The sequence below is a fragment of the Sarcophilus harrisii genome, chromosome 2 (assembly GCF_902635505.1).
Source record: "Sarcophilus harrisii chromosome 2, mSarHar1.11, whole genome shotgun sequence".
Lineage (NCBI taxonomy): Eukaryota > Metazoa > Chordata > Mammalia > Dasyuromorphia > Dasyuridae > Sarcophilus > Sarcophilus harrisii.
This window is the reverse complement of record NC_045427.1, coordinates 432,119,324-432,132,541: the sequence shown is the minus strand read 5'-3', so window position 1 is coordinate 432,132,541 and position 13,218 is coordinate 432,119,324. Positions and strand designations below refer to the sequence as shown.

Sequence of the window (13,218 nt, the reverse complement as noted above, 5' to 3'; positions counted from 1 at the left end):
AGGTCCTGGAAACATATCTACTGACAATCAAAAAATTAGGCCTGTGACCAAAAAATATCATATCCAGCAAAATTATCTATAATATTAAATGAGAAAAATGGACATTCAATGAACTTGCAGATTTTCAAGACTTTCTCTCAGGACATATGGAAATTCAATAGGATATTTAACATATAAGAGCTAATATTAAAGACTAATTTTAAGGAACTTAACATGGACAAATTGTTTATGATTTTTTAATATGGGAAATGTATACCATATGTTCAAGATTGACATCAACAACAGAGTAGCTCAAAAGATTGGGGCAGAGTTAAGGTAAAAGTACTAATTATGTAATGCAAAGGAGGTACAGAGGAAGAATAGACACAGAGGCATTAAAGGGAGGAGGGCTTGTAGTTCTGAAAATGTACTCACATCAGAAATGTATTAAATAGGAAACACTATATACATATCATGAAAGGTATAGCAGCCTTCAAAATTTGTAAAGAATTAATGGGGGGGAGGGGCAGAGGGGAAAGCAAAGAGTGAGGAAAAAAGACAAGGGAAGGATCCTGGAGTGGGAGGAAGTTAAGTAATAGCAAGGCAAATTAAGAACAGAATTAAAGCAAAAACTCAGCAGGGATAGGAAAGATATGTGTGTTTTGGGGCAGGGGGAAGAGGTGAGATGTACATAAATATATCTTTCCTTAACTATGGCTTGCTTGGGCATGATGAGGGGATAAAAGCAGGGACAAAAGTTGCACAGCAAAAAAATCAAAAGAACAATTTACATGGATGTAAAGAAAAGATGGACATTCACGAGTATAATTTCTTCCTCTAATATACTTTTTTGAATTGGCAATTTGTTGTTATATATTTTGAATCCTGCCTGATGTTCTGTTAGGCACATGACAATGTTTTCTTTTGTTTTTGTATTCCTTTTCTATTTTTTTTTTTTAATAAAATAAAATTTTTAAAAATCAATCATAACTTCAACATAATCAAATTTGTTTTTCAGGACTGGAGTGGACTACAAATTCAGTGTGAAATTTTAATAAGGGGGAAAAAAAAATTCGATCTTAAGATGCATCGATATACCAAGCTAGGTGAATATGAAACTATGAAGAATGAGTATAAATAATGCTCATGAGTTCAGTTACTGGCTTGAACAAGAATGAGATAACAAAACATTCTTGTTCTTCAAATCTCGTGATAACTTCCAAAGATGATGACTGAGAACAGATTTTCAAATTTGACAAGTAAAAGATAATTGATAACTTTGGAAAGAGCAGTGACAGACTGTAAAGTTCCAAGAAGTGAGTGAGAGAAGAAATAGAAACAGTGAGTGAAAACTATCTTTTGGAAGTTTGGCTGAAAAAGGAAGAAGAGAGATAGGATTTAGGATAAATTTTTTTTCTTATAGTTTTTTATTTATAAGATATATGCATGGGTAATTTTTCAGCATTGATCCTTGCAAAACTTTCTGTCCCAACTTTTCTGCTCCTTCCCCCCACCCCATCCCCTAGATGGCAGGTTGACCAATACATGTTAAATACGTTAAATATAATGTTAAATACAATATATGTATACATATATAGGATCATATTTTAAGAAAATAAGAAGATCCTGAGGACTTCTTTTAAGGACTGAGAAGAGTTGGGTATATTTGAAGACAAAAGAGAAATTATCAATGGACATCAAGAAGTTAAAGATACATACATAAATAGAGATACATATCAACTACTTAGAGATCTTTTACTTAACACCAGTTGAGAAGTTCCCTCTTCCAACTTTTAGGTCCTTCATTTATGGGATTAGCAGACCACATCAGCCTCTTACTTTCCCCCAGTACTAAAAAGGAATAATGCACAGATAATATATCACCTGCTCAGAGAGTTTCTTCACTTCCTCCAGAATGGAGGCAACTGGCCGGCTCCTTTCACGACCCCGTGTGAAAGGAACGATGCAATAACTACACATGTTGTCACAACCTCGCATAATTGACCTGGGGATAAAAGCATCAGAAATTATCAAAGGATGTTCTTTGAGATCCAAAAAATAATTAAAAGGTTCCTAAGATTGCCATCTTTCATTGTTCTGGGTTTCTTTTAGGGTACATACCTACAAGATTACATTCAGATCTTAGAGACATGTGGAAACTTGTCCTCTTTTAAGAATTAAGGCATAAAACACAAGACTCTAATCTGTATCATTTGTATCTAATCTAATACAAGAATCATCAAAAGGAGAACTTTAAACTCATCACTGAGGAAATGCTCACACAAATGCTGATGTGGCGTTTGGACTTGTCTGAACGGGCATGATGTCTGCATAGGTCTCTTCCAGTGAAAGCAGAACGTTAGCAGATCGCTGGCCAGAGTCAGCTAAAGTGAGCAGTCGAGGAAGATCCCGGTAAGAGTCTGGCCCAGCTATAATGTCCACCAGTTGTTCCCTCTGCAAGATCTCTTCCTTCAACCTTTCAGCCATACATCCTGGGAAAGGGAAAATATAGCTATGCAGTGGTATTTCTCATAGCTCATGCTAAACACACAAACCTACACCCCCCTATGAATATTTTTCTACAAAAATAAATCGAGAAGAAGCTTAGATCATCAAAGTGGTCATCTGATCATCAAAAACCTTTTAAATACATGAGTCTTAAATTGAACTGACCATTATCTGTAATGATTTATAGGCCAAAAATAATACAGTAATAGGAAGGGTTTTTTTTCCCCCCTACACCTGTGTCACTGCCTTTTCTTCTCCCAACCCCTTTCCCAATGGGTGCTGCTTTTAAAAATATGGGAAATATATGACCTATGTTTGAGAGTCCCCCCATAGTGCTTGGCTGTAAGGAGGATGTGTCTCAAGTTTCCAGGAACAAATCCTCTTGGATAGTATGTCTTAGATACCTAAGATACCTTAGATACCTTAGATATCTAAGACATACTTAACTAAGCAAAAAACCTGGAGCATTTGACAATGAGCTGATAATGATGTAGAGGCTACTCTGGGTTCTCAAAGGCTAGGCCAGGATGCATAAACTCTGGCTAGAATAGCATGCTAAAAGGGACTTATTGACAGACTTATGTTCAATTCGGAAAGATTTATTACTATTGTCTGCAATGTGATAAGATTTTTCAAACACAACAATTCTCAAAATATTTTTGCTAAACCAGAGGAGTTACTCACATTGGTAGAAGAAGAATGACTACCAATACAGAGTAATGAAATATTTGAGGAAGTTTTAAAATGTATCTTGACATATAATTCTTAAGAGAAATTCCCAAGAAGTTCATGATAGCATGAGAAGCCAAAAGATTGTGAATTTAGGACTGGACAAGGCTTTAAGGTGAGGAAAATGAGACCCAGAGACATTAAAGGCCTTGTGTAAGGTTTCACAAATAGCAAATGTAAGAGGTGGACTTTAAACCAAGTTCTATGACTCCAGAGTCAATGCTTGTGCCATAGTATTACATTGGCAAAGACTTTATTACCACTGTATGATCTATCTTTTCCAACAATGTGCTTTAGGTCAAAAGTATGAGAAGCAATCATAGATGCTCACCCCATTCCCCATTCTCTTTGAAATTATTAAGGACTGTCTCAGAGAAGTCTCAGCCCCTACTTTAAAGGCTTAGGAAGAGGAAGCCTTCATTAAAGTGCTACTCTCATAAGTCATGGCATAGAGGTGACCACAAACTCTGGAAAGGTCATACCACATGATAAAAATTGTTGTAGAATAAGGTCTCAGGGACCAGCTTTATGTTGTGATTGTTATTTGAAAAAAATTAGGCTTCAATTTTTTCCACTTATTAAAGAAGGGGAGAGGAGAAGATATTCTCCAAGGTTCCTTTTAGCTCTAAATCCTAAGGAGAGTCTATTTAAGCTCATAACTAGGGGGTTGGCCACCAGATGATGACTTTTAAGCCATGGTAATTATGAATATCGTTAACTATAATATGAAGAATTGTTGTAATCTCTGTGGAGAAAGTACTCGCACTAATAAAATGATAGTTCTTTTGGGGTAACTAAGGCACTGTCCTACTCAGCCTTCTTTTATTACACATACTCCCTAGGTACATAAAGCCATGTGTTTCCTTCATTCCTTCAGACTGCCAATTGCTCAAAGAAACTACATTTTCTTTATTCTCTATTTTCTTTTCCAACACTGTAATATATAAGACTTTGCACAATGGAAGGCTTTGGTATAGTAGAGCCAAGATACAATGATGTCCTGTTGGGTCTGCTCAAGAGTTCACAAGTGGCTGTCTCCAAGGAAGAATCTATATTCCAGCAATATTAAGCCATATAAACCCCAATCCACCAAAATAACTGTCACTTCCAAACTTTAGGATACCTAGAATCCCAATTCGAAGAGGAACCTGTGATTTGAGACGTCTAGCCTTTACAGATTTAAGTCGTTTTAATCGATGCCAGATAGCCTGTTCAGCCTTCTCCCTGTAGCATAAAATAACAGACCAAGTTAGAATTAAAATGATCGGCACATTTAAAAGTAGCAACCCTTTAAATAAGTGGAGGAAGAGAAAATAATGTTATAAATTACTTTAGTCCTCTCAGTAGCCTTGCAGAGAGGGATCATTCATGTAATGTAATTTTAATGTAATTACTGGTAGAAAAATAACTATGAAAAATATGCATGAACTGATGTTAAACAAAGTAAGCAGAAGAAACATTTTACACAGTAATAGAAAGGAAAACAATATGGAAAGGCTTCAGAACTCTGCTCAATGCAGTAACTAATAGTGACCTCAGAAGTCTCACCATCAATCAAACCTTTGGCCACTTATAGACAAGATTTGGATGACAGATATGGAATGTAGCATACATTTTCAGACATGGCTAACATCAGTTTGTTTTGCATAACTGAATTTTATTATTGGGTGTTCTATGAGTAGGGAGAGAGAGATTGGAAACTGACAATTTTCTAAAAGTAGCATTATTAAAACATACAGCCATATTTAGAAAGAAAAACAAGAACAAAACACCTATGTTTAACTCAAAAAGCACCTATATTTAACTAGAAAAGGATGCTAGTAAGACCTAGGTGCCTAACTTCAAATGGGAAAATTAGGTCCTCTGAACATACAGTATATCCTTAGTCCTAGAATCAAAAGAACTATCCAAAGGGTAAAGAAAACTGAGCATAAATCAATCCCCATTCCCACTTTTAGAAAAAGCATTACAACTTACAGTTATTCAATAAACATTTATTAAGAACCTTTTAAGTGCCTAGTACCAATAGCCTCCATATGGCAGGTCAACACTTCATAATATGAATGACAGAGAATTATTCTTATCTGCTAATATGGACAAATCCTCACCTGATTGAACATGTGACAAGAAGAATCACATCAGCCTGAGATGAAAGCAGGAAAAAAAAAAAAAGAAAAGAAAAATGATCATTTTTAAAGTGAAGGAATTCCTTTAAGAATTATTAGTACATCTATGCCTCTACATCCTCATGACAAGCTCTGGTCATTCTGCCCTGCCCTGATCTCCTTCAAGTCTGCCTTCTCTGGAATCCTTCCAACATCTTATACTCAGGCCTCTACCCTTGAATCTTCTGAACCATTATTCTATCACTCAAAACTCCAATCCTAGTGGCAACTAGTACACAAAGACAGAGATAGAAGATGAGATATTAGGTATGAGAAACAGTAATTAGGCCGATTTGACTGGACTGTAGAGTTGAGGAGAGTAATGTGATATAAGGCTGGGAAGGTAAGCTGTAATCAGGTTATAAAGAACTTTGAATGACAAAGAAAGATCCTAAAGACAACAGAGAACAAGTAAAATTTACTGAGTTAGGGGAGTGACAAGGACAAAGAAAATCACTTTGGCAGTTATATAGAGGATGCATGGGGTAGAGATGAGGCAAGGAAACCAATTAGAATGCTATTGCAGGAAAGGAATAAAGGACAAGGAAAGGTGGTGGATGTGTAAGCAGACAAAAAGTAAATGAATTTAAGAGATATTATAGAAGTGGATATGACAGGATTTATGGAATGACAAAGTAAGGAAATAAGGATATTGAGGCTGGTTCAAACCTGTGTAACTGGAAGGATGATAATATTCTTAACAGTAATAAAAATTCAGAAGAAGATTGAATTTGGTGATTTGAGAGGAAGACAATGAGTTCTGTTTTTAACACATTAAATTGAAGATGCACATAGGACATGAAGTTTAAAATGTTCAACAGATGATGCAGGAGTTTCATTCAGAAAGGAGAATAGAGCAGGATATAATAGATTGGAGTCAAATGGAGTCATAACCTATCCCTCTTCTATCTTTCTAGTCTTCTTACACTTTACTCCCTAGCATGAACTTACTCTTCGAGCCAATGACCCTGACTTTCTTGGTGTTCCACAAACAAGATACTCCATCTCTGTCCCAAGTATACATTCCAAGTAACTGTCCATATCTGGAAGGTTCTCCCTCATCATCTCTAGTTACTGGCTTTTTAAGTACCAACTAAAATCTCATCTCTCTAGTGCCTTCTCTGTGTGCTAATGATTTCCTATTGATCCTGTATATACTTTGTTTTGTAGCTGTTTGCTTGTTGTGTCCCCATCATATTGTGAGCTCCTTCAAGGGTGGGATTGAGTTTTGCTTTTTTTTTTGGTATTATCAACCTTAGTATAGAGTGCCTGGCACATAGCAGGCACTTAAATATTTGCTGTTTTATTGAATGAATTGTATGCACCTGATCATTAAACCCAATAAAGGGAGAAGCAGGTGGAAGACAAAATTTTAGAGCACATCCACAGTTATGTGGTATGAGGAATGATGACTAAGCAAAGGAAATCAAAAATATAATAAATAAGAGGAAAACCAAAAGAGAACTGTATCTTGAAAACTTAGAGATTATATAGAAGGAGAGGACTGTCATTGGTGTCAATGTTTTCAGAGAAGTCAAAAAGGACAAAAATTAAGAAAAAACCTCGACACCAGATAATTAAAAGGTTGATGGCAACTTCTGGGAGAACAGTGTGGGAGGATGAGGTGGCCTTCCAAATGCTAAATCATATACATCTCATCCCCTCTCCTCTTCCCTGGGATTTTGTTCCAAAAATCATTCTCAACCTCTCTCTCATCATCTTTAATTCCTCCCTATCAGCTTTCCCTACCCCCATCACTTACAAATCAACAACTAAAGACCAAACCTTGAACCTGACATTCCCTTAAACTATTAGCCAATAGCTCAACACCCTAACTGCTTAACCTCTAAAAAAGAATGATCAACATTCCAATGATTCCACTAATTTCCTCACTACCCACTCACTCCTCCAACCCTAGTGAATCAGTTTCTGACCCCAGTGCTATAAAGGAAGCTCTTCTCTCCAGATAACCAATCACCTCCAAATTATAAAACCTAGTAGCCTCCAAATCTTTATCCTCTGCTGTGTTTGCAGTAATCACACTATTTACCATCTCCTTGTTTTCAATATTTTTCCTTTGGTTCCATGAAAACATTTATATGTAGAGTATCTAACTTATAAAAGATATTTAATAATGAATTTAATAAAACATCTCATACATAAGAGATTTTTTTTCCTTTAACAAAAAGACTCCAATGTACATCCCCTACAACATTTTTTTGATTTAAAAAAAAATTTACTCATTCTTTTTCCATAAATTATTTCCTAATAAGCACCATCTTCCTAAATCAATAAATCTTTCCTCACACAACAAAGAAAAAGTTAATAAAACCAACTGACAAAACAATTATGCCTGATAGCTTAAGCAACATTTTGTTCTCACAATTTTCCACCTTTCTACCAAGAGAAGGGAAGTATATTTCTTCATTTCTTCTATATAATCAATATTCCAGACCATATTTAGGAACTTCTAGGCCCATGGTATAAGAAAAATTAAAATGATATCGTACCTCATGAAGGCTGTTAGTTCTTAAGTAGCCATTCTTCTCCAGAATGGACCAAGCAATCTCTGCATCATTAACATTCATTTGGCAGCCATATGTCTCCAGATAGACTAGAAAAAGAAAGGAAATCATATATGAACACAGTACATAGGAGAGAGGAAACAAAGAAAGGGTCCTAGATAAGAATACTTTTTAAAATGCTCTGACAACACCTGAAACTACATTGATATACTAGGTTTACTAGTAATGGCTTTATATAAACATTAACAGAGTCATATCATCAATTAGTTATCTCATCTATAAAATGAGAAAAGGAGTTGAGCCAGATAATTTATTAAAGTAGCTACCAGGTATAGAATGTATAATCCTGCTACTCTGAAATAACACAAGTTATTTTACAAAACTCTCCATAAAGCTAAAAAGTGTGACTAAGGTTTTGCTGACTCCCCTGTTCAAAAATGAACAGTGAATTTATTTAACCTCATAAGCCTAAATGATTCTTTATTCTTTTATACCTTTTGGCAATGATTTCAACAATTAAAAGAGCAGAGACTATGCAAAGATGATAAACCAAAACAAAGGCATACTAAAAGAATAAATTTCCAAGAATTCAAATTATAGGCAAGCTGAACATAAATTTCTTCTTTGTTAATATGCAAGTCTATAAAAGTTAATATCTGCAACACTTTCAAAGTTTCTTCCATGGAAATATCTAATTGTATAATGAACCTCTGCTGGAGCCAAATCTTCTGAACCCTTCAGGCTCAGGACCATTATGAAACAGCATGACAGATACTAAAAATTATTAAGTTAAAACTAGAGGTTCTAATTAACAGAAAATAAAAATGAATGATCTTTATCTTAATAATTAAATGTCACAGACATACAAAATAAAACAAAAGAGAGAAAAAAAAATAAATGTAACAGTAATCGATAGTTAAGACCTGGGACATGTAAACTATATTAACACTGAGGCATACCAGAGACAGAAAGGAAGTAAAAACAGACCTTTTCTCCTCTTTCCTACAAGGGCTTCTGTAGAAAGGTAAGGAGGCAGATCCTCTACTGCTGCAGAGGAATCAGATTTTTCTGATTCCTCTTGAGGTGTTAAGGCATTTCTTAAAAAGTGCTGAAATGTTGGTCCTGTAGCCAGTCTGGAGCTGAAATCCCTCTGGACTCCATTATCTTGCTGTTTTTCTAACTCTGGATATACTTTTGTCTTGAAATTACTTGTTGTTCTGTAAGTCCTGAAGATCTGCCAAATTACCAAGGACAACGGACTCTGCCTCAGAGTCTGACTGGTTTTCAAGGCGTATTTTAAAGGTTGCATGTTGAGAGGAAGAGATCCAAACTGTACAAAGATTAAAAAATGACAAATATATTATAATCAAATTACTTTCAATGAATAATCTCTATTTAAGTCCACTTCTTTTTTTTTTAAAATTAAATTATTTATTTAATAACCTTTTATTTACAGGATATATACATGGGTAATAACAATTGCCAAACCTCTTGTTCCCATTTTTCACCTCTTACCCCCCACCCCCTCCCCCAGATGGCAGGATGACCAGTAGATGTTAAATATATTAAAATATAAATTAGATACACAATAGGTATACATGTTAAGTCCACTTCTGATGCCCTCCTTATTACATGAAGATAAAACTGAATCCACACAGACCATAATAGCAGTGTGCAAATTCTGGTTATCCTACCAAGTCAAAAAGACTCAAGTATGGACTTAGTGACCAACTGTATGTTGGCTATTCAGCAGATGTGCCTAAGTTCATAAGGGCATAAAATGGCTAACAGAAATTTTTTTTTATATATAATGAAAGCATCTCTGAAGAAGCATCTATCAAATTAAAAAGGAGTGCGATTTAAAGGGTGTCTTCACATCGACAAAATTATTGATCCCAAGTTTCAAAGTATGATAAAAATGAAACCAAATTTTTGAAAAATAATAAAATACTTTAAACTTGAGATATTTCCTTTGTAATTAATTCTCTCACATGATGCCATTTAAAGTGAAGGATTACATATACATTTCCTTGCACAAAGTCCTTCAAATCACACACTTTTTACTACATTCCTCTCCAACTCATGCCAGGTAAACGTCATTATATTCTAGCAAAGGAATTTCTCATTCTCCTCACATTATATATGTCACGCTGCACATCTAGAATACCACCCCTACCCATGTGCACTTTGCCATTCCAAAACTGCACGGAAAACGGCCATTTTTGCGAGAAATTTACCAATGAATCTCACCTAACTCCAGGGCTGTCACATATGTGAGGTCGGGGCAGGGAGAAGACAGCTAAGATAACATTCAGTTCTGCACTTCTTTTATTTATTTATTTATTCATTCATTCATTTATTCATTTATTTATATTATAGTAACTTTTTATTGACAGAACCCATGCCAGGGTAATTTTTTTACATTATCCCTTGCACTCACTTCTGTTCCGATTTTTCCCTCCACCCCCTCCCCCAGATGGCAAGCAGTCCTATACATGTTAAATATGTCACAGTATGCCCTAGATACAATGTATGTGTGCAGATCCAAACAGTTTTCTTGTTGTACAGGGAGAATTGGATTCAGAAGGTAGAAATAACCCGGGAAGAAAAACAAAAATTCTGCCCTTCTTTTTAAAGTGGTCTCTATACCTCATGATTATTTATTACCAAATAATTCTGCGTATTTCCATCAGCATTAAGGAAGAGAAGTTTCCCCTCCGCTATCGGTGCACTCGGTGACATACCCTTGCTTTTAACTAAGACCTGCCCCATCAGTTCCATCATCTTCTATCCTACTGCTAAGTTCTATCTAGCGCAGGGAGGCGGAGCGTTCGTTTTCACGGCGCTCTTCCCCTTTGCTAAGGCTCACAAAGAACGTACAGTCAGATCCCACCCAGCCCCTTCGGTTTCACCGTGCAGTGGGGTAAGCGCTGAAAATGGAAGCGGGAGATTTATATTTTAATACATTTATCATCTACTGGGGGAGGGGGTGGGGAAAAGAGGGGAAAAACTGGAACAAGAGGTTTGGCCATTGTTAATGCTGTAAAGTTACCCATGCATATAACCTGTAAATAAAAGGCTATTATATAGATAGATAGATAAATAAATAGATAAACAAACAAACAAACAAATAAATAAAAAATAAAGAAAATGGAAGCGGGAAATTTATATTTTAATACATTTATCATCAACTGGGGGAGGGGGTGGGGGAAAGAGGGGAAAAATTGGAACAAGAGGTTTGGCAATTGTCAATGCTGTAAAGTTACCCAAGTATATATCCTGTAAATTAAAGGCTATTATATATATATATATACAAACAAATAAAAAATAAAGAAAATGGAAGCGGGAAATTTATATTTTAATACATTTATCATCTACTGGGGGAGGGGGTGGGGGGGTAAGAGGTGAAAAATTGGAACAAGAGGTTTGGCAATTGTCAATGCTGTAAGTTACCCATGCATATAACCTGTAAATAAAAGGCTATTATATAGATATAGATATAGATAAATAAACATAAATAAATAAACAAACAAACAAATAAATAAAAAATAAAGAAAATGGAAGCGGGAGATTTATATTTTAATACATTTATCACCTACTGGGGGAGGGGGTGGGGGGGTAAGAGGTGAAAAATTGGAACAAGAGGTTTGGCAATTGTCAATGCTGTAAGTTACCCATGCATATAACCTGTAAATAAAAGGCTATTATATAGATATAGATATAGATAAATAAATAAATAGATAAATAAACATAAATAAATAAACAAACAAACAAATAAATAAAAAATAAAGAAAATGGAAGCGGGAGATTTATATTTTAATACATTTATCACCTACTGGGGGAGGGGGTGGGGGAAAGAGGGGAAAAATTGGAACAAGAGGTTTGGCAATTGTCAATGCTGTAAGTTACCCATGCATATAACCTGTAAATAAAAGGCTATTATATAGATATAGATATAGATAAATAAATAAATAGATAAATAAACAAACAAACAAATAAATAAAAAATAAAGAAAATGGAAGCGGGAGATTTATATTTTAATACATTTATCACCTACTGGGGGAGGGGGTGGGGAAAGAGGGGAAAAATTGGAACAAGAGGTTTGGCAATTGTCAATGCTGTAAGTTACCCATGCATATAACCTGTAAATAAAAGGCTATTATATATATATATATATATAAAAAAATAGATAAATAAATAAACAAACAAACAAACAAATAAAAAATAAAGAAAATGGAAGGGGGACATGGGGCGCTTTCCGGCGGTCCTGTTTTCACGTTTCTCAGGTTACCCTGCAGTTTCTAAAAGACCACAGGTTTGGCCCCGAAATAAAGCCCCCCGAGTTTAACTACTGCACGCTCTTTTCCCCCAGCCCTACCCCGGTGCGGGAGTCACTTCCGGGCGCGGCTCGGGCAGCCGCCTCCCCCCTCCCCCCGGCCCCACAGGTAGGACTGCCCGCTAGTGCCCCGGAAGTCTCCGCCCGCTCCCAAGGTTTAGCGGTCACATCTAAAACCGGGGGGAAGAACGTCTGGAACATTCAAGATCGCGTGGGAGAACACGTGCCCATTAATACAACTCGGCCCAATCAAACGGCGGCAGGGTCCGGAATCCGCTGACAAGGGCGCTCCCTCCTACCTGCCGGTCCGTGGTCCCGACTTTAAGGGGGGCCGCGGCAAACGGGCCCACGCCACCATCTCCCAGCGGCTGCGCAGGCGCGCTAGTCCCCTAGTGCCCGGCGTCCCCCCGGAAACAAGCCCCTGGCGGGGAGTTCCGCCCGCGGGCTTCGGTTCCGCCCGCGGGCTTCGGCGCCGCGGGAAAAGCTGCCTTCCCCAACGCTGGCGGATAACCGTCCTCTCCCCAAGAAAACGTTGCTAAGGAAACACGGAGGGCCGGGGCCGGGGCCGGGGAAGGGGCCTGTGACTTGTAATAGTAGGGACTTCCCACGGGCCGACCCTCCGTCCTTCCGCTGAAGAATCGGGGGTCTCGAGCCTAAAGAAGCACCTCCACCTCGGGGGAAACGTAAGGTCCCAGCGTGTGGCGGTTTGGTGTGGAAGCGGGATGTCTCTGCCCCGCTTGTTCCGAAAGCTAGGGTTAGGAGCAATGCGTGGCGGTTTCGCGTTGCCCTGGCCCGAAGAAAACTATTAGGGATTGCAAAAAGCCGCCGTCTTGTAAATCTATTATCCATTTTGTAAAAAAAAGTAAAAAATGAATTTAGCTACTGCACGCTCTTTTCCAGGTAATCATGGTTACCTGAAAAAGAGCGTGCAGTAGTGAAAGTCATGGGACTTTATTTGGGGGCCAAACCTCTGCAA

At 37.1% G+C, this 13,218-nt stretch overlaps 1 protein-coding gene across 2 annotated transcripts in view; it reads right to left on the bottom strand.

Annotated features, from left to right (window-relative positions):
- CDK5RAP1 (CDK5 regulatory subunit associated protein 1) overlaps positions 1-12,663 on the bottom strand; it is a 36,657-nt gene extending 23,994 nt beyond the window's left edge. Inside the window, exons 1-7 of one of the 2 annotated variants that reach the window (XM_003759059.3) lie at positions 12,542-12,663; positions 8,894-9,236; positions 7,892-7,995; positions 5,325-5,359; positions 4,340-4,440; positions 2,261-2,471; positions 1,864-1,984 (exon numbers count right to left, since the gene is read on the bottom strand). In XM_003759059.3, the coding sequence (XP_003759107.1) occupies positions 1,864-1,984; positions 2,261-2,471; positions 4,340-4,440; positions 5,325-5,359; positions 7,892-7,995; positions 8,894-9,215 (894 nt within the window). In that variant the 5' untranslated portion in view covers positions 9,216-9,236; positions 12,542-12,663. Of the gene's footprint in view, positions 1-1,863; positions 1,985-2,260; positions 2,472-4,339; positions 4,441-5,324; positions 5,360-7,891; positions 7,996-8,893; positions 9,237-12,284; positions 12,459-12,541 lie in introns of those variants that run through there. The other variant, XM_031954074.1, reaches the window with a different exon arrangement.
- Positions 12,664-13,218: the final 555 nt, after the last annotated feature.